The sequence below is a fragment of the Arvicanthis niloticus genome, chromosome 22, assembly GCF_011762505.2.
Source record: "Arvicanthis niloticus isolate mArvNil1 chromosome 22, mArvNil1.pat.X, whole genome shotgun sequence".
In the NCBI taxonomy this organism is placed as follows: domain Eukaryota; kingdom Metazoa; phylum Chordata; class Mammalia; order Rodentia; family Muridae; genus Arvicanthis; species Arvicanthis niloticus.
The window spans coordinates 16,489,785-16,512,276 of record NC_133429.1 but is presented as its reverse complement, the minus strand read 5'-3'; the positions used below and the strand labels follow the sequence as shown (position 1 = coordinate 16,512,276).

General features: G+C 42.3%; 1 protein-coding gene across 4 annotated transcripts in view; it reads left to right on the top strand.

The window, feature by feature from the left end:
* The window catches only part of Cfap54 (cilia and flagella associated protein 54), a 279,965-nt gene that overhangs the window by 241,459 nt on the left and 16,014 nt on the right, over positions 1–22,492 (top strand). For all 4 annotated transcript variants that reach the window (XM_076919997.1, XM_076919995.1, XM_076919998.1 and 1 more), the window contains 2 exons: positions 5,665–5,806; positions 14,190–14,276. In XM_076919997.1, the coding sequence (XP_076776112.1) occupies positions 5,665–5,806; positions 14,190–14,276 (229 nt within the window). The remainder of the gene's footprint in view (positions 1–5,664; positions 5,807–14,189; positions 14,277–22,492) is intronic.

Below are 22,492 nucleotides of genomic sequence, written 5' to 3'. Positions count from 1 at the left end.
ATCAAGGTTTATAGACTCACAGGCAAAGTCTCTAGGTCTCTGTCATTTCCCTGTCCGGTATGTGTTCATAATAAAAGGCTCAAAGAAGCAAGGGATGGAGGGGAATGTGTCAACACAATAAAGGCTATATTCTACAAACTTACAGCCAATACTATACTAAATGGGAAAAATAAATAACCATGCAAATTATTTCTTCAAAAGTCCACAAGACAAGGATGTGGATTCCATTCTTCTTCAATCCATCCTCTGGTCTCTGAACTACAGTAATAGGTGAGAGGAAGAAACAAAAGCAAGGACGCCATTGGGAAAATCAGTCAAATTGCCCCATTTGCAAACAGTGCGATCTTGTACAGAGGAGATGCTAAAGACTTGAGGAGAATAACCTTGGAACTGATAAGCATTTTTAGCAAAAGATCGGCGCTAGAGGTTATCACAATAACCAACTTCAAGTCACGCCATAGAGCCATGGTAACTAGAGCACGGTACTGGAATGAACAGATGTGTGGATCAGTGGGCTGGAAGAAAAGACCCAGAATTAAACCGAGACAGCTGGAGTGTCTTAGTTAGGGCTTTACCGCTGTGAACAGACACCATGACCAAGGCAACTCTTATAAAGACAACATTTAATTTGGGCTGCTTTACAGGTTCAGAGGTTCAGTCCATTATCATCAAGGCAGGAACATGGCAGCATCCAGGCAGGCATGGTGCAGGAGGAGCTGAGAGTTCTACATCTTCATCTGAGGGCTGCTAGCAGAGTACTGACTTCTAGGCAGCTAGGATAAGGTCTTAAAGCCCACACCCACAGTGACACACTCAGTCCAACAAGGTCACACCTACTCCAACAAGGCCATAACTCCAAATAGTGCCACTCCCTCGGCCAAGCATATTCAAACCATGACATAGAGTCACCTGAATTTGGACAGAGGTGCCAAAAGCATGTACTACAGAAAAGGCAGGGTCTTCAACAACTAACATTGGGAAAACAGGATATTTGCATGAAGGAGAGTGAAACTCGGTCTACATCTCTCATCCTGTAAACTCGATCAACTTCAAAAACCACTGGAAGAGAACACTGGGAGCATTTCCATGTTTAGGTAGAGGCAAGGGTCTTTTGAAAAAGGTTTCAGTTGCTCAAGAAATAACATCAAAAACTGGAAAGTGAGATTGTGTGACATTAAAAGGCTCTGAATAACAATGGGAACAGTCACAGGAGTGGAGAGACAGCCTACAGAGTAAGAAAAACTCTCAGCACTATGTACAAGACAGAGAATAAGTATCTAGAAATAACTCAAGAAACTATTCCCCAAACAATCCAATTAATTTAAGCTAAAAAATGTGTGTGCGTGTGATGTTTGCTAATTAAATCCAAACTCCACCACCTTCTTTGTTTCCTTCCCTGTACCAACCATATTTTATATTGTTTTCCAAATTAAATGTTCTGCTTTGGCCAGAGCGTTCGTTTCTTTCCATCAAACAGGAAAGATCTCTAAGTTTTGTCTTGTTAAATTTTGTTTGCTTATTTTCTGTTTTCCTCTCCTTTTACCAAGTTCTTTGTTTAGGGGTTTAAAAGAAATGTTTTAACTTAGGTAGTTCATCATCAACCCAATCACTCACTGCCCTGGGCTCCTTCTGCCTCCATTTCTGCTCGGGTAAGAGGAGAGTGATAACATCCTCTTGCCTAGCTCTCACAGGCTCAGGGAAGCTGCCAGCACAGGTGTCTCTGGTACTTGCTCTCTGCCCCAGCAGGCATCTGGTAAAAGCTGTATGGATGGAGACCCACCGCCTCCCTGCTTCCCCAGAGAGTCCCATTCTCGCTCCATGCTTTTCAGATCTCAGGACTTTTTTTTTGGCATTCTCATGAAAGAGAATAAAACAAGAGCTGTCTCGAGAGTCGGCAGGCCTCCAATTATTCAGTCAATAGTCTTCCTTCTTTTTCCCCTTTTCCCCTTAAAGCAAAAAGAAGTGGGGAAACTAAACATATGCCATATACCAGCATAAGAAGCAGCAAAATCAGGGCATTTGCATTTACATGTTCCTTGTAAATCCTGAAACACTGCAGGGGCTTAATTTTTTTTTTTTATTTTTCAGAACCACATGATAAACGTAAGAATTAAACCTGCAGAGTAGAGAGGCACCGGTGAGAAGTGTCTCTTAAAATTTTAATTACATTTAATTTAAAAATAGAATTCTTTTAAAACTGCTGTGCTTATGATCGTGGTAAATGACCCCGACAGGGACAAGCTCTTGTCTCTGAGCTCATCTCAGTGAACGGCCTCTCTCTCTACTGACTCAGGACAGTTTGATGTGTTCTGATGGCTGTCACCTCTTGCTCACTCACTGAAGACAAAGCCAAAGTTTCTGTGGTACAGAAAACAGAGAGAGGACTCCCTTCTCTTTGGGCACCTCCTTATCTCCTTCTAAAGTTCTCCTTCGGAAAGGCACCTTTCAATTGTTTATCTTAAAGCCACAGAGGAAAAAAAATATATGTTCTCAGAAATCTGCAACTAAAAATTCTGGTTAATTTTAAGCGGACAATTACATCTTTGGGACAAGAATCAAGTTCTCTGCCCACCCTCCCTGCCTTTAAACCCCACGTCATCATCTTTCATCTTCACCTGCGTTTCTGCTACCAACTGGGTCCTGTCCTCCAGTCCCTGGCAGAGTAGGAGGGTGCCCAGGCATTAGGAAGAGTAGAGCCTTGGGGAGCCCACATAACCCAGGCAGGATTATGCCTATAGGATACTTGCCTATGGGGTCAAGACAAGAGGTCTAAGAGCTGGAGTGGACACTGGCTTTGGTGGTTGTGTTGGACATTCAGAAACCCTATTAATTCTTATTATGACCCAAACAGCCCCTCAATAATTTATCCAGAGTCCTATTGATTTATTTAGTCAGCTTTAGCACAATTACTGGGCGATTACTCCTAAGATATTTTTCTACAGTTAACTGGCTATTTCCCCGATGTGCTCCCCTAGTTACTCTCCAGTTCATCTTGTCTGAGCTGGATTCACTCTATCAGGTCATTTCCTGGTTCTCCATCCATCCCCATCCCTCACCCATAGTGGTCCCTACCTACTATCTCCAGCCAGAACCAAAGACCCGCCTACCTCTGTTCTCCACAGTAATTGGTTGCCAGCCACTTTTATTTAACCAGTCAGAGAACATGGGCAGGCAGTTTACACCTCATTTGGTGTATGAGACAGTGTGTTCCTCTGGACTGCAACCAGATCTTGGGGGCCAGTATTTAGCATTTGAATACACAGCAGCATGGGATCAACCTCCAACACCCTGGAAACAGAGAGGTGAAGAGAGTAAACTGAGCAAAGCACTGGCTGCCAGGAGAGAGAGGAAAGTCAAGGCATTGGCAGTCAGGAGGACCAAGCCCAAGGTAGACAACCATCATCTCTAATGTTACCCTTTCTAAGCAAGGCAGCAGACAACCTAGGGAGATGTCAGGCCCTGACGGCAAAGCTCAGCATACTTTGCTTTGTACTGGATCATTCTTAAGAGAGAAATTTATTCTGGGCATTTACTCCAAAGAAGGCATTATTGTCCCTGGGTTCTGGATCATCAGGACGAACCTAAAGCCCACCGTCAAGGACTAGTTTATTCTTATTACAACCCCAAGTATTGTAAGAGAAAGCTAAGCATCCGTTTGAGGTGCATTTGAGGTGCTGAGGATAGAGTACCAGGCTGTGGACATGCCAGGCAAGCATCATACTACAGAGATGCTCCCCAGCCCTATGTGGTTTTCGAAGACATATGAATGCTTTCTCTAGGTTTTAGAATGAAGAATGGGGTTTAGGACGTTCTCTTCCCTTTATGTGCTGTTTTATAGTTAAACATATACAGTTGTGTTCTTCCCACCTTACAGATGTTCAATGAATTACAAGTAGTCGGTTTTATTAGTTCAGCCTTGGCATAGAAGAATCTCAGGGGAAGATGCTCACTGACTTGCTGGAGGGTCCATAGATAGATGTGACAGAGTGTTCCTCTGGACTGCAACCAAAAGGACCAGGGCATTAGTAGGTTCCCTGTGAAGGAGACAACTATGACTCACCAAGTCCTGCCACGACTTTCTCTCTCCAAAACAACAGGCATCTTTCCCAGCATGATTGGATAGTATCCATTTTTGTTTTTGTTTTTTACTGGGCAAGTTTTCCAAACAAACCTAATGACCAATCTTTATGTTTTAGTTGTTACCTTTTAATAGAAAAATGGACTGCAGAATGTTTACTAAATATGAAAATTCTCATATATATGTGTGTATATATAATGTGACATAGAGTACTATTTGACTTCTTCATTGACAGTATGTGTGTATGATATCTATATCTGTATCTATATCTCCATATCTATATCTTTGGCATGTATGCATGCATTTAATGTCAATAAGAGAATCAAATATTACTCCATGTCACAAGTAGAGAGACTCTGGAAGACTAAAGAGTTAAAGTTTCTATGTAAACTCTTCTGCCCTTCTGCTCTTTGGATCATTTTCTCATTTTGCACAATAATGCCCTTCCTTGAGTGGACACACGCATATTCATTCTGTTTCTACTGGGTGGAGTCACTTAGGGCCGTGCTGGTGCTCTTGTCTAGCCTCTTCCAAGTATAAGCCTTTGACCTCTACTATCCTGGCCCCTCTGCCCTCAGAGCATCCAGTCTTCATTGACTTTGAGCCCTTGACATTGTCCCTCTGCAGCAGCATTGCCACTGCCTTCTCTGCCTCCTCTTTGGCTCTTGTTTTTCATCTCTCTCAGTTTTCTTCATCTCTCTCTCTGCCCCTACCAGACATGCACACACACATACACACAAAGGTACAAACACAGACACACTCAAATAGATATACACAGAGACATAGACACACACACTCATAGGTATGCACATACATACACAAACACATATATAGACATAGATACACACTCAGGCACACACATCCACAGAGAGACACACACAGACATACATAGCAGAACGCATATAGCATGCACACACACACACAGACACAGACACACCTCTGAAGTATGCAAACACTGCTAGGCCTTTTCAAGTTCTTCTGATTTGTCATAGTTTTTAACCTTGTGTCACTGGACAACCATAACATGCCAGCAAGATCTATCTAAGAGTGAATCTCCTGTTGGCTGATTGACTGGGGTTTCTTTACCCATATAAATATTGATTTTCATGTTCAGAATAATTTGGGTAGGTTTCTTCTGTCATTTTGTCCTTTCTATGTTTTAATGATACCAACTTGAGTGCATAAATAGACATGAACATCATGAGTGTGTCTGCTGTCTCTTTGCTCACATTTGTGGGACGAAGGAATGATTGAGTAGATGATATTAGGAAAATCCAGACACTCAACTCTTTTGTTTGTTTGTTTGTTTGTTTGTTTGTTTTGTTTTTCGAGACAGGGTTTCTCTGTGTAGCCCTGGCTGTCCTGGAACTCACTCTGTAGACCAGGCTGTCCTGGAACTCAGAGAACTACCCCCCTCTGCCTCCCAAGTGCTGGGATTAAAGGCGTGAGCCACCACTGCCCAACTGATACTTAACTCTTAAATAAAGGCTTAATTCATAGATCTTATTGAGTCTAAAACCAGTACCCCTCTTGACTTTTCAAATTAAATATATGAATACATATATGTATGTGTTTGTTATTTTTAGAGTCATCGAAGTTCATGAGAAACTATCTAATCTTGCACAAATAGCCGAGATATCCTTACCCTCAGTTCCTGAAGTTACTTCAGAGGAACATATCTACGAATCAGTAGAATCTGAAGATAAAACGATTGATACAGACATGGAAGTAAGTACATTCCTGAATTACTGGAAATGAACTTGCAGTATTAAGAAGGATTCCATCATACATCATCACTTAAATCCTTGTTCCCTTTTTTAGGGCTTCCAGATATGGTCTAACTCATGTGCGTATGTGTGTATTCACATGCACTTGTATATGTGGGAGTATGTGCATATATGTGCATATGCATGTGGAGGCCAGAGGTCACCCTCAAGCATTATTCTTCAAAATGCCATTCACCTGGCTTTTCACAGGAAGGCAGTTCACTGAACCTGGAGCTCACCAATTAGGCTAGATTGGCTGGCCAGTGAGCTCCAGAGATCGTCCTGTCTTTTATTTCCCAAGCACTGGGATTACAAGCATGTTCTATGATGATTCTCAGCTCTTATTTCTTTATTTTCTATTTTTTCCCATGACTTCTGGGGCTTGAACTCAGATACCCATGTGTGGTGGTTTGAATATGCTTGGCCCATGGAAAGTGGCACTATTAGGAGGTATGGCCTTGTTGGAGGAAGTGTGTCACTCTGTAGGTGGATTTTGAGGTCTTCTAGTGCTCAGGCTCTGCCCAGTGTGGAACAGAGCCTCCTTCTGGCTGCCTGCAGAAAACAGTCTCCTTCTGGCTGCCTTCAGATCAAGATGTAGAACTCTCAGCTCCTTCTCCAGCACCATGTCTGTCTGCATGCTACCATGCTTCCTGCCATGATGATAAATGGACTAAACCTCTGAAACTGTAAGGCAGCCCCAGTGAAATGTTCGCCTTTATAAGAGTTGCCTTGGTCATGGTGTCTCTTCACAGCAATGGAAACCCTAACTGAGACACCATGGTTGTAAGGCAAATGTTTTACCAACCATGCTATCTCCCATCATGCATCCTGTGAGAGAAGAAATGGGGGCAGACCACACCCCTGTCTTCCATGTTTTCATCATGCCACTTGGGCTAACACTGTGTTTGTCAAATAAGACTCATGCTGTCTGTACCAATGATCTCCCTCCTGACTTGGAAGTAGAAAATCCAGACCTATTCCCCAAATGGTGCTGATGGCAGTCAGGAGGCATTACTGTTTTCTTGTGTCAATTTTAGATGCTATTGATTTTCTGTTTGGTTACTTTATGATCTGGCAAACTTATCACCCACTTCTTCTCAACTTTTGCCTTCCTCCTCCCTTTTGAATGCTGTTGTATCACTACATGGATTGGAGACCATACCTAGTGTTCATATTTTCATGGGCCTGTAAATAAAAAGTGCCAACAAGCTGGGGCACAAAGACCTTCCGTTATGTTCTTTTCTTGGGTGTTTGGTTTTTTTGAACTATTTTTTTTTTATGCTTCCCTATTTCCGGCTCATTATATCCAATTTTCAAGTGTTCATTCACAGATGTTTGACTCGAGCTCAAACCGATCTCATCCTGTCTCTCTGCCATTTTCTTCCTGAATCCCACAGTCATTTAAAGCAGGCAGCTCTCAGAGCAAGCTGGTGTGTGCCTCTGGCCCTCCCCTGGCTGCTTTTCTGGTTAAGGCTGTATCACTATGATACACTACTTCCTCACCTTTCTTCTCTGAAAAGCTTTCAGTCTAGGAAACTTCGTCTTGGCTTTTGTTTTCTTAAATCTGTGGCCAGGTGAATATGTAGCCAGTTACCAGCAATAAAACCTCTTTAATTCTTAGAGAATAATACTCACATGGCTCTTCGTTTTTCTGTTTACTTCATCTATGTTCTTTTAATACGTGCATGTGTAAGAACTAGCAACTTTTCTGATTGTCAGGGTATACTTGTATTTTCAGTCTTGGTTTACTAGGAAATGACCAAATGTGTTTTCTCTCATCATGCAAGTTAACAACCCATATGTAAGAGTGTCTATCAGTCGAGCCCAGAGAGCCTTTGTAAAATGCCACTCGCCAGCATCTAAGCCCTCTGCACTCTCTGCTAGGATGTATAAGGAGCAGACATCTTAGAACTCTAGTCATGTACCCTTTTCAATGGCCTTAGATGTGACCATGGGAATTACGATGCTTATGGATAAACTGCGTGTGACGATAAATCTTCCCCCATAGGTCAGAGAGCTCCTGGTATCTCAAACTCTGGAGATTTTGTAGAGATATACAGATTATACATTTCTTTCACGAAGGATACATTACCCTCTCACGTCTGCTTTCAAGAAGGACTCAGCCCTCTCGACTCACAAGATCATCTTTTGGAGTGGCGCACTTACAATGACGGTTCTTTAGTCACAAGCTTATCCAAGTGCTATCTCTGAGACACAGTCTAGAATATTCTTTGCTTAATTCATTCCTAGTACATTTCTCCATAGTTAATATAAGGAAAATAGTTTTCTTATGAATCTGATTGTCTAAGGCAGGAAAATGTTCACGATAAGAATACGGACTCTAGACTGTGTTCCACCACTCTGCTTTATTGTCTAGGTAAGATGGTTAATACTTTTCTAGGAGTAATTTTCATCTCTAAAATAATCCTTTCATACAGGTCAGAATGAGCCTTTCCAGAATTGATCTTGGGAAAATTCATCATAAGAAGACAAATGTCTGAGTCAGGAGGTTGACTGTGAACATAAACAAGTCAAGACTAAAGAGGGTTGTGGGGGAGGAAGGAGGAATTCAGAGGCCGTGTGTTTCCCTAGTGAAGGCCAGTGACTTGCTCTCATGTTCTGATTTGGTGCATTGGGGTCAACCCCAGCAGAACAAATCCTCTTTGATCTCTATATCCTCTGTACTTTTAAATTTGTCTTCTTAGCATATCCTTGGCTTTAAATCATGTTTTAGGTGTGTTCTAGTTGGCTCTGTGTACGAAGGAACATCACCAAGTAGAAGGAATTATGTTTACTTGGAGTTGAATTGGCAAGTGAACTTATTCACAGTATTCCTATTTATAAGAGATGGAGGCAATACATATTTTTCTTTCTTACATGATACTAAACAGCACCTTAAAAACAAACTACATTCTGGTCTATATCAAATCTCATTAACTAAACTTGTTGTCATGGTAATTCTCACTTGGAGCTAATTAGAAGCTGACTAGGACCCTTGAAATCGATTCTGGTCTGGAATTGAACAGGAGTTTCTGGCTTCTATAATGTGATATTTCTATTACATATTATGTATTGTTGGTTGGGATTGCCTACAAGGATTTAAACCATGTGCCTTTGGTTGCTATGCATGGTGTCAATTTTGTTTATTCCTTTGTTTCTTCTCAGGTCCTCCTTCTGTTTCTTTTCTTTTTCTTTTTTTTTTTTTTTTTCTATTTTTAATTGTTCTCCCTTTCAAAGTCTCTAAGGTCCAGAATAAGCCAGGGACTTTGGAACACAGATGTTAATTTAAGGTAGATTAGAGAGGCTATATGGCATGTGTTCAGATCGCTTCTGAAACCTTCCAACAGGAACAATGACTCAGAATGACTGGTTTCTATTGTTTCACCATTTACAGCAAGCAGAATTGGCGTACTACAACACAGAAAAGGACTAAACTTGTAGCTCGGTTAGTAGAGCACTTGCCAGGCACGAATGAAGGCTTGGGTTCATTCTCCAGCTGTCTTAGTCAGGGTTTCTATTCCCGCGCAAAACAGCTTGACCAAGAAGCAAGTTGGGGAGGAAAGGGTTTATTCAGCTTGCGCTTCCACGTTGCTGTTCATCACCAAAGGAAGTCAGGACTGGAACTCACACAGGGTAGGAACTTGGAAGCAGTAGCTGATGCAGAGGCCGTGGAGGGGTGGAGGGGTGCTGCTTACTGGCTTGCTTCCCCAGCCTTGCTCAGCTTTCTTTCTTATAAAACCGGGACTATCAGCCCAGAGATGGCACCACCCACCATGGGCTGGGCCCTCTCCCCTTGATCACTAATTGAGAAAATGCCTTACAGCTGGATCTCATGGAGGCATTTCCTCAAGGGAGGCTCCTCTCTCTGTGATAACTCCAGCTTGTGTCAACTTGACACACAAAACCAGCCAGTACACCAGCACAACCTAAAAAAGGGCTCAGTGGTCAATGCCTCTACTCCCAGCACTTGGTAAGTAAGGGAAAGAGGATCAGAAGTTCATGGTCATCCTTGGCTACATAGGGAGTTAAGGATAGCCTGGGCTTCATGAGCCTCTGTCTCAACAAAACAAACCAACAAAGGAACAACAGCAAATTTTATATGTATGTATATATGTATATATGTATATATGTATAGATGTATAGATGCATAGGTGCATAGATGCATAGATGCATATGTATATATGCATATATGTATATATTTGTATGAAAATTTCTCCAAGCCATGCTGATTTTAAGATGTAAATAGATTATCTGGAACAAGCATAGGTTGATGTAAGAAGCTCACTATATCTTTGCCAAAATACATAAGGTTACTTCAGCAAATATTTATGGAAGGCCTGAACAGTATAAATGGATGAAAATTAGTATAATACTAAAAGTTCCAAATATAGAAGTACCATGGGTGTGGAAGCCTGGAGAAGAAAATACACACACTCTGGCTCTAGCATTCTCTATTCCTGAGAAGCTGTTATTTGCAAACATTTAAGGAACAGTAAGACAAATGTAGCCGTGCACTGGGGAGACACGTAGGTGAAGTTGGAGGGCAGGGTGGACATAAGGACATGAGAGCTCCTCACTCTGACCTCACCAGGCAGTGTGGGAAGAGACTGTTGTCCCCCTACCCCCCCCCGCCCCCAACACACACACAAACTGAGAGCTTTCTAAGTTCTGTCTTGCTCTTGCTCTGTAAGAAAGGGCTATGCGGAAATCAGTCTGGGTTCGGGGGGAATTGAAAGATGTGCCTACTTGAATGGCATCTTGCCCAACAATTTGATAGTCATGATGGTGACAAGAGAGGAAGCAGGAATTTCAAGCCAGAAAAACAAGTTTGGAAGCATTTCAAATCTCAGTGTAGGTCAAAGAAGATGAGGATTCCAACTAAGTTTGAGAATTGGCTTTAGCTCAGAGGTTCGTCTCTGAACTAATGTGTGTTTCTTTGAAAGGAAAAGGGCAAAGCCTGGCTAAGGGTCACTTCACCTCTCTGTGATGCCTACCAAATGCAGCAAGCTTCCCACCACCTCATGCTAGGAATGCTGAAGTTAGCGCTTTCTCCAAATCTGTGGCAGCAAGGTCACGTGCGGTGTTCAAAGCTCCGGCTTCAAGTCGACCAGTTCCACAGTGTGTGTATGTGGTGTATCTCGCAACACAGCATCTCTGAGGCTAAATTCCAGTTTGAGAGATGTTGAGAGAGGCAGTTGAAGGCATCTATCAGAAACACTGCTCTCTTCATCAGTCACTGCGATGGGGAATGGTACACACAAAGCCATTTTAGTTGATGGCTCTCCATGAAATCATGGCAGTAATCCATCCTGGCTGTTACCGGAACCTTTCATAGAGAGAAGCCATACTTTAGCAAGTCAAGGATCCAGTGAGAAGTACAGGTGTGTCAATAAACCAGAGTAGTGCAGGGGGGTGGAGAAGCATGCTCCCCTTTGTATAGAAATGTGGACCAGAACCTAGAGGGTCATCGGGTGCAGTGATCAATGCTGGGCCTCCTGCCCTCCCCTCCATCTCTTTTAGCCTGTGATGCTCAGATGTTGTAGGCAGCCTCCTGGCTGATTCTTCTTCCCCTGTTGCTTCCAGACCAGCAGTGGTCAGGATAACATTTTTAAGGCAATCTGTATCTGTATTCCCTCAGTCTCCTCCTAACTAACTTCCTGGGGTTTGAACTCAGATCCCCGACTTTTACGTGAGCTGTTTGTAACGGACATGCCTCATACATCCATACTTGCCTGCTGTGCTCCTCTTGAATGTCCACAGCCATGGCTCAGGTGGCCCATCTCCCCTTTGCCTTTGCGTCCATCCGTTCAAATTCTTCTTCTCCTTTTTGCTTTTTTTTTTTTTTTTTTGGTTTTACTTTTTAAATCTATTCTTTCGTAATTTCATTGTATCTTAATGTAACTGTATGCAGTTATATATGTATAGTTGTGTTATATAATGTGTATCATGTCCTTTCTTTGTCTCTCCCGCATATTTCCTCATCACATTTCTCCTCCCGTTGGACTCCCTCTTCTCACCAAGTCCCCTCCTACTTTCGTAGAGATTGTTGTCTGTCTGTGACTTGCTAGAGTTCATTAGGGATCACTATATGGACATGGGAGGGGTAACTGGTGGGAGTCCCAAAAGCAAGCGACTATAAGGACTCGGGGTTAAGTGGGTTTCCAAGGCTCCAAGAACATCAGGGAAGAGGGGACAGGAAGAAGGTAAGAACTGGAGGATGAGAAGGAGCAGAGAGAAGGTAAACGCTGTCCTCTAAGCATGACATGGCTGTTAACAATCAGGAACTCAAGACGGCATTGGCTACCTGCACAAGATCTGCATGACAGATCCAACGACATTCTGTCACGGAACAGGGAGGAGCTTATTTGTCCCTGCCCCTCCCCAAAGAGATATAGGCAATTAATGGTTGCTGGAGGCAGGGGGAGCCTCAGTGGTACAGCTATTGGTAAATTGGCCTTCTGCTCTTTCAGGGCATATAGGTCACGGGAGCTCTCTTCCAGTAAGTCCTCCTTATCATCACACCAAGAATTGTTCTCCTACCCCTAGGATCCCACCACATGCCATAACTACATGTGTTCCGAGCAGATGCTACTTGCATGTGATTTTCTCATGCATCTGTTTTTCTCTGTAAAATTTAGCTAGGGTCTTTTTCATCACCTTTGCATCCCACTGCATCTAGCAGAATATTTTGGATATATTTGCTAAATTTAAGAATTAGCTGTAGGTTTTTTTTCTTAATTTATTTTTTAGCTGTGATTGGATCATTTCTTTGTATATACATGTATTAAAATTTAGATATAATGTGGCTGGGAACTCTAAGGTCTGTTATCATTTGCTTTTTATTTTAAGGTTTTAACTGTCATTATTCAGTTATGGCTTAAAAATTAATGTATTTTAATTATTTTAATATTTCGAGTGCCAGTACATATGTATATTGATACTATTATCAAAATGAATTGATGCTTCCTTCAGAGCTATGCTGGTAACATTTTGAGGTAGGCATAGCTCAGCTCAAATAATCATTTTTAAAGATTTAATTATCTGTGTGTGTTGCCAGCATGTATGTCTGTACACCAAAGGCATACCTATGCTTGTGGAGATCAGAAAATGGTGTCAGATTCTCTGGAACTGGAGTCTCACATGGTTCTGAGCCACCATGTGGGTGCAGAAACGGAACCCAGGTCCTCCAAAAGAACAAGTGCTTCACCAACCACTGAGCTCCACCTACATAGCCCCATCTTCCTTCCTTCCTTCCTTCCTTCCTTCCTTCCTTCCTTCCTTTTTAAAAAATTCTATTCAAGTTTTTTTTTTTTTTTTTAATTTAGTGCACTGGTATTTTGTGCAGCACGTATGTCTGTTTGAGGATGTCAGATTCCACTAGCCTTGGAGTTACAGACAGCTGTGAGTGTCCATGCAGGTTACAGGAATTGAACCTGGGTCCTCTGGAAAAACAGCCAGTGCTCTTAACCACTGAGCTATCTCCCCAGCCTCCCCAATCTCATCTTCCAAGCTCATAGTTATAATGCCTTTAGTTGTAAGTAAAGAAAATCAACACTTGCTCAAGTAAAATGGGCTTGGAGAAAAAAGGCAGAGTGCATAGTAAGCCTGGATGCAGCTGATGACCAGATAGAGCACAGTGAGCCTCACTGTGAGCACTGAGAGTCAAGCACCAAAGCTTCACTCAGACCCACAGGGGACACAGACACTCTCTAACCCTTGCATCATCATCTTCCTCAACTTGCATCACTAACCCTCAACATCTTACCTCGAAGCTTACATGGCCAGAGTCTGGTTATATCAGCTCTGCCTATAGGGAGGTCATCTGAGGTTAGATGGCCACACATGAAGACAACTGTATCCCTCCAGTCAGGCCATGCTAGACCCTCAGCAGACGATGTCGGCACACTGTTGGTTCTTTCCATTGACTTCCCTCGTTACCCTTTCCCTTTGGTTCCCATTCGTCCTTTTCTACCTAACGTCCTCACCCCTCAGCCCCAGTGATCTGAATCTCTTCATCCCAAAGGTTTCTTCTCAGTGGAAACCTTAGTTTGGTATAAACTATTGACCTGACGTTCCTCTACAGAATATGCATCTCAACAGTCAGTATCCAGAGAAAACGCTACGACAGCAGCAGACATTGGGGATTAAGCTCAGCTCCCATGTTTCATGGCTACTTTGTATCTTTTCAAATCACCTAGATGACTAGAGAAGAGTCCTCTGATTCCTTCTTTCACAGCCTGGGAATAAGGGTCGGGTGACATGAAGTAAGACAAAGATGGTTAATGAGTATGGGATACTCTCCAGATGACATCAGAATCACCCTGCTGCTTTCTTCTTATTTCTAGAACATGATCCTCGAATGTTGCTCTGAAATAGCAGCTCTGTTTTCCACTGACAAAGACAAAGACAAAGACCCCTCGCCACTGACCGAGGTATGCACCCCTCTGAGCCTGTCTGTACCACATCCCTTTTGCTATAGAAATAGAGACACAACATGTATCCAACTGCAAGTACAGCGGACTACACTCCCCGAATTCACATGCAAAAGTACTACATGTGACTTTATAATAGCATATGATTCAGTTAAAAGTTGTTTGTGTTTTGTTTCTTGCTAGAAAGCTTCAACTGACGAGGAAAATTAGAAAGAGAATTAAAAAGGAATCACTTTATAGCCACCGTTCTGTGAAAAATCCTCTGTTAGCATTTGGAGGCTATCTAGAATTTTCTTCATGTAGACCCAATAGAAGTTTTACATGAATGAAATCAACTTAACATACAACATGAAATGTACTGTTTCATTAACCAAAAATGCTGTAGGGGAATTGTTTTGTATGTGTATCTACTTTGTCATGTTCAATGCCTTAAAATAGTCTCGTTCATTTGCTCACCAAGTGATATTTACATAGATAAATTCTTATTTACTTATGAGGGATCTTGAGGTGTGTGTGTGTATATATATATATATATATATATATATATATATATATATTAAACATACTATATAATTTCAGCCATTTGATGGGCTGGATGGTTGTTACGTTCAAACATCATGCACACACTACCTTCACCCACCTCCCAATCTGCTTCATCACCCCAGGCAACAGCTCTACTCCTGAACAATTAACTCCCCATCTCTCCTCAGCAACCTCCCCTACTCCCTGTTCCACTTTCAGCTTCTCAGTTTGCCTATCCCATGTGCATCATATAAATGGAATTGTGTCATACTTGTCCCTTCCTGTGTGGCTTACTTAATGTAGCATAATGTTCTAAAGTTATTCCCAGTGTAGCACACATCAGTATTTCATTGTTTTTTCTTTTGTATCTGCAATGGGTCTGTATACCGTGTATGTTTATTCATTCATCCGTTAATAGGCGTTTGATTGTGCCCACCTTCTGATTATTGTATTACATCAGTGTGTGTGTTCGCCTCCTGGCTTCAGGGCATATAAACTTAGGAGTGGAATTACTGAATTACATGGAATTCTGAGTTTAACTACTGAAGGATCTCCCAAACCATTCTCTCTTTCCTGGCAGCTGTACAACCTTAGGTGCCTGCAGATAATACTCAGGGTTCTGACTTCTCAACAATCTTACCAACACCTGTTACCTTCCCTTTATTCCTTCTCATGACTACTATGCTGGGGGGTGTGAAGTGGTGTTTGGCTATTCGACGTGTACTTCTTCAATGATAAATGATGTCGAACATTTTCTGGTGTATTCGTCAGCCATCTGCATATTGTCTCCAGGGAAATAGCCCGCCAATCCATTGCCCACCTTTGAGTTGGTATGTTCATGTTCACTTCAATGGTGATGGCAAATGGTCCTCTGGAAAGGACACTAACTTTCTCTCCTGTCAGACATCGATGGGGCAATCAGCTTGCCAAAACTCCCATTGACATTAGCAGGCACTCCCTCACCTCACGCTATTCCAGATGGTTGCCTTACAATTGAAAAATCGTATGCCACTATTTGATTTGTATTATTAATAAGGCCAAAGGTATTTCAGATGTCTGTTGGCAACTTCTGTTTCTCATTTGTGAAGTAGTGTCCATGTGTGTACTTGGTCCTCAGCTATTTAAGGTGAACTGTCTGCCTGTCAGGAAATCTTGTGTTGGCACTGGGGTGTGAGCTATCTCAGCAATATGTCCCTCCCCTCACAGAGCTGCCTTTTAGTAGGGGAGTAGCCAGTTTTTATCACCATAATCACCACCACCAGCAGCAGCAGAAAGATAATTTTGAATTTTTTTAATTGCTAAAAACTAAAAAAAAAAAATCCATACATTAGGATAGGAAGTGTCCAACTGTAGCCTGTGAATAAGTCTGCACTGACAGTTTAAAATAAAGATTTATGAAAAGTCATGCTCATTTGATGACTTGTGGTCTCTATGGATATCCTGATATACCACCAGAGGTGGGTATTAAAAGCTGTATGTCTCCCAAGGCCTAAACTCTCCCCTTTTCTGGACCTTTCCAGGAGATATTTGCTGGTTTCTTTGGTAAGGGTCATAAGGTCATAGTTTCTTAAGGTTGGTCACGACTGAAGAAGTGGGTCAGGTCTGAGGAACCACAGCCACACCATCCTGGGACTCTCATCAGATCCTTAGCTTTGGGGACAGCAATGCTATAGCGTTTATGTTTATATTCTCAAAGCGATTTGTTAAATTAAATTTTAATTCCCTTTAGATTTGAACTCCTGAATACAGTTTGTGTTTTTGTCTTAAAAAAAGCAAAACAAAACAGCTAACAATGTGTCCCCTGTTCATTTTAAAATAAAGAGCTTATTTTGTATTAAGTAAATATATAGCTCTGAAGTAGACAGCATAAAAACCAAGCTTAAATTTAATTTGGGTAGATTATATTTGTGTGTTGGGCTCTCTAGAAGAAAAGAATGAATAGATGTCATGTATGTGTATGTGTATTTGTGTGTATATGTAAATGTATATGGTATATTCATGTGTCATGTATATATGTATGCATATAATATGTGTGCATTTGTGTATGTGTGGTGTGTAGGTGTGCACATGTGTGTATGTGCACATGCATGTATATGTGCATGTGATTTAGGAGGGATTCATTATGTTGACTTATATGACTGGAGGCTTGATGGTCCCACAGTGGCTAGCTGTGTGCTAGAGGGCCAGACACCCCAGCAGCTTCTCAGATGAAGATGCTGGAAGCCCCAGAACAAGGTAACTAATGATACAGCCCAGCCTGAGGTTGCAGGTCTGGGAGCTCCCTGCAGTCATCAGAGTGCATGCATAGTGAAGGGCTGAAGAAGCTGGAGCCAGATGTGCGAGGCACCAGCATCTGCACTGAGTATAGCCTTGCAGGAAAAGTGGCTCCTGCACACTCGGGCTGGCTTCCTCCTTCCACCTATCTTCATGCAGACTCTCAGCCAATGCAGTGTTGCTGTCTGCATTGAGACTTGGTCTTTCTCCCTAGCTTGCTGTCCCACGTGCCAGTCATCTCCAGAAACCCCTTCACAGGTCACCCAGAAATGTGCTTGACTTATCTCCTAGGTATCTCTCTATCTAATGAAGCTGATGATAAGAAGGAACAATAAAAATTAACTATCACAATTGTTCAATAATGGATCACAAAAGGTGTTTCATGAGATACATAATGAAGAGTGCCTGTGGGTTCTGGATTCTGGCGAATCTGGGTTGAAATTCTAGTCTCATGTGTTGACAGCGGTGTGACCTAAAGCTACTATATAAAGTGACGTAATGATGCCAACTTCTCCCAGTCATTGTGAATATTAAGACAGTAATGTGTTAAATATGTATGCAAGAGCCTGATATAAGCAAATGCTTAGAACTGGGGTATCTATGTGTGACTGTTGTTATAGAACTGGGGTATCTATGCATGACTGTTATTGTTGTCCTTACTATGTATGGATACTTCAGCTCCTGGTTAACTCATTTCAGAGTTTTAGCATCTAAATCTGGTTTCTATGGTCTCAAAGCTAGAAGAGGAAAGAAACCATGTTCTCTGCCCATTAATGTAAGTCACTATTGAACCTGTAGCAATTAGGCCAGTGCGCAGGATGGTCCCATGGGATCATAGTGTCATAGGAGGCTTCGGATCTACCCATCTAAGAGATGGTGCCTTGAATCTCACACTTGATTACCTAACAGTGCTGGGATAGGACATGTGAGTTTGTGAGCTTATCCCAGTGAGTAAAATCTTAGATAAGCAAAATGATAGGTGTTAACAGATTTTTTTTTGATACACCATCTCAAGGTACAGCCTTAACTAGCCTTTGTAGACCAGGGTGGCCTCAAACTCACAGAGAACCACCCGACCCTGCCTCCTTGGTGCTGGGATTAAAGGTTCACACCACTATGCCTGGCTCTTTGGGACATTTTTGTCACTGAATATGAGATCTTGTTATGCAAGAACTTTAGTCATTGCTGAACACGCCTACTACAAATTACCTTGGCTTGTCTCACCTCTACCTAATTAAAATAAATACTGCTGTGCAAAGGCCATCACAAAGAAACTTAGAAGAGCAAGGGGATAAAGGAGTGTCCATGCAGACCTTCTTGGTGACAATCATAGAGTGTCAACGACAACTAGGTTTGATTTCATGTCACACAACAACAAAAAGTATCTCTTTAATTGCCTGCATAGGTTTGAATTATTAGTTTCCAAGCTGTCAGGTAGGATTCAAATACGATGCTAAAATTATTTCCTCTGTCTTCTTGCTATGACTAAACCGCCCATGGGAGGATGAGGTCCCTTTATACAGCTCCCTGTCCATCATTAATAATTGACTGTCAGCTGTATGCAGGACATCTGTGTAGATAACGTCTGTAGCTGCAAGGCAGTATAGATGGGTGCATCTCCAGCCAGCTAAATTAATGTGTTCATATTTGTTCCCACGACATGAAGGAATTGCTCTAAATTATACACACATGTGCATGTGTGCACAAGAATTGAACAGATCAGTTTGTGAGCACATAGCACATTTGGGTGGGCTAGAATCATACAGAATCGCTACCCGGATACGATTCCTAGTCATAGGTTTTGTTTGGAAAAGATGAAACTTATTACATACAGAGGATGCAAAAGAGTTTTTATTGACTGTTCAAGGTAAAGAACTTTTCTTTCAGTTCAGAAGTTTTAGCTAGACTTAGCATAAGTTCTGGACAGTAATATATATGAAATTTATGGAATGCCAATAAACCACTAGTAATGATAACACTAGCTCATATTCGTTGAGAACATACTGTGTGCAAACATTACTAGAAGTTTTTAATATATTGGTGTGTAGTTTGAATAAGGATAGCCCCCATGAACTTGAGTATGTGAATGTTTGGTCATCAGGGAGTGGCCTACTTGACAGGGATTAGGAGGTGTGGCTTTGTTGGAGTGGGTGTGGCCTTGTTGCCGGATGTGGTCACTAGGCATAGGCTTTGGGGTTTCAAAGGCTCATTCAAGGCCCAGTGTCTCTCCCTTTTTTCCTGATACCTGCTGGTCCAGATATAGAGCTCTCAGATCTTTCCCCAGCACCACATCTGCCTGTCTGCTACTATGTTTCCTGCCTTGATGATAATGGACTAAACCTGTGAAAGCAAGCCCCCATTAAATGCTTCCTTTTTCAAAGTTGCTGTGGTTGTGGTGTCTCTGCACATCAATAGAACAATGGCAAGGTTAATTAGCTCATTTAATATTAGAAGAATCTTATAGAGTTGATTACCATTTTATTTTTAATGGTGTGTGTGTGTGTGTGTGTGTGTGTGCTGTTGTTCCTTAGAGGACAGAGAAGGATATCAGATTCCATGGAGCTGGAGTTACAGGCAGTTTGGGAACCACTGTATGGGGCTGCTGGAACCAAACTTCAGTCTTCTTCAATAGCAGCAAGTGTTCTTGCTATCTTCCCAGGCCCTCCCATTCTATTGGTGAGGAAATTCAGGCACAGGAAAATTAAGCAGCAGGCTCAAGGTAGCAGTAGGCATCAGGTCCAAATTTGCTTTACTCCAAGGCAAGCAACTTACATGCAGCCATGGAATGTTGTTTGTGAACAGTGAGAAAGGATGCTGTGGGCAGTTGAGGAATGAGTTGAGTACCAAGAAGATACTAGTATAAACTAAGAGGGATTGAGAAGGAAGGCAAAGTGCTAAAAGGGAGATACAGAGCAAGGAGGGCATTGAGATAGGAGTGAGCACAAGGGAGAGGGGACAGGAGGAGGAGATGCCATCTATAAGGACAGGGGACAGGTCAGGACAGAGAGAAAGCAGAGAGCAGAAGGCTCATGGACCCTGCAGTAATTGAGATGGGGAGGGATGTGAGGAAGTCTGATGGAGGAGTGGGTGACCTTGGGGCAGTTCACCCAGGGATCTGAATTTCCCCAGTGAGATAATGAATAGTGCTCACAGTGAGTCAGGTAGATGGGGGACACCATCTTTTAATACACAAGAGATGATGCAGTACTCATTGTCACTGAGTGAAGAAAAATGGCTGGGGAAGTTGGCTCAGCATAAATGGAGGCACTGAGTGCCTCATGTGGTCTTAGGATCCCTGTGTTCTATACTCTGGATATCTTGGCTTGATGGAAGAAAGGACGCCACTAGTCGAGTGTTATTTTTTTGGGGGGGGGGGTAAATGTGAGAGGGAGCTGGCACTCCAAAGGGGATACCAGTGAGGACATTGACAGCAGCTCTGATGTCATCCCATAGCCAGAAAATGTGCCTGCCTGGCACCCCCAAGAAAGCACAGTTACCATTTGACATTTCTATTTCTTAAGCCCCCAAATTAGCAAAGAAGGAGGAGGAGGAGGAGGAGGAGGAGGAGGAGGAGGAGGAGGAGGAGGAGGAGGAGGAGAAAGAAGAAGAAGAAGAAGAAGAAGAAGAAGAAGAAGAAGAAGAAGAAGAAGAAGAAGAAGAAGCTTTCTTAAAAATATTTTCCATCTGAACTATATATCCTTAACAACACTAAAACTCTCCTGATGTATACAACATGACCATGTGCTTGATTGATGGATACATTTTTTTAAACATGGCTGAATTCCCTGTGTTTATAGCCAATTGTTTCTTATTGTTAAAAATAATTGTTTAGGGGCTCAGTGGCAGAAAGCTTGTCTAGCACGCCTGAGGTCCCAGACTCAATCCACAGTACAACAAAAAAGGTTGCTGTTTATGCTATGTTTTAGACAGAGCGTTGACATGAACCACATGCTGGTGACTAACGGTTACTACTCCACTATGCTAGTGTCCTTCAGTTTATCTCGGCATTTGCTCTTTTTTTTTTTTTTTCAATATATTGATTCCATCATGAGGTGATGGGTACCTTATCATCCTTCATAGCCTCTTATGAGGCTTCACATGTCAGCTGAAATGATTGTTGTGCCGTGCTAGTATCTTCCTGGAATATTGTGTAAAATGGGTAAATAACACATTCAACATATGTTAGCTTAAGTATGACTGTGGTCTTTCTTTCTTAAAGCATACTGTGTGTGTGTGTGTGTGTGTGTGTGTGTGTGTGTGTGTGTGTGTGTGTGTGTGAGAGAGAGAGAGAGAGAGAGACAGAGAGAGAGACAGAGAGAGAGAGAGAGAGAGAAAGAGAGAGTTAGTACAGGGTGCAGGGAGGGGCATGTGTTCATGACACAAGTCAGAGGGTGACTTTTGAGAGACAGTTCTGTCTTTCCACTATATGGATTCTGGGGAATTGAACTCAGGTCATCAGGCTTGGAGGCAAGCACTTTAACCCACTGAGCCCGCTCAGAGACCTGACAGATATTCTTTCTTTACTTCTTCTGCAGATCTCTTGGCTTACATCTCTTGGCATGTGATATTTTTTAAGCAAAAAATATGTCTGAAGGACATCCATCTATATTATAATGCTGACTAGGTCTGATACAGTAAGATTGCTTCCCATTATGTTTTTATCCTCAGTGCTTTGTCCCATGTCTGGCCCCAGCAGGTATTAGCAAATATTAAAGGAATGAATGGTTTGTAATTCATCTTTCAAAGATAGCCCTGAGAAGGCAGCTCTACTCCTGCCATGAACTTAGGCTCTGGGGCCGTCAACATCAGCCTTTCATCAGGCAGGCATCTGCTGCAGAGTAGTCCTTCTGTGGCAGTCACAGGGCCAGGCACAAGGATGCGGAAGCAAAAACCTGAGTTCCTGCCTTGAAGAAATCCTAGTCTAGCTGGAGAGGCCGCTAGTCTCGAACACCATTACCCTTGCTTCTCTAACCGGCTCCTGCCTTATTTCATTCTTCCGTGTCATCATGCAAAATAGTCACTCATTAAAACAAATGAACAAACAAGCAATCCAAAAAAACAAAACACTCAGACACCATTTTTCCTTCTGTAAGCATCAGCTCCAGGCATCCTTCGTCTAGCCCACCTTGTCCTGGCAAGGGCTTCATGCTTTCCCTAGTGGGCCATGCCAGTGCCTTCCATGCAGCTACAAGAACTTTTAAATGCAGCTGACTTTCTACCATCATCCCCCTCAAAACTTAATTTCTCTTTGTATTCAGGAATTTAAAGATTTGGTTCATTTTTTCCCCATCTTCATAGCAAAACTGAAAACCATGACCTGACCACTGGCCCCACTGCAGAGCTGACACTTGCATTTTGCCTGCCCTTTGCAATCTGAGGAAAGTGTCATGTGAATGATCCTTGGCCATGTTTGTGTTTTG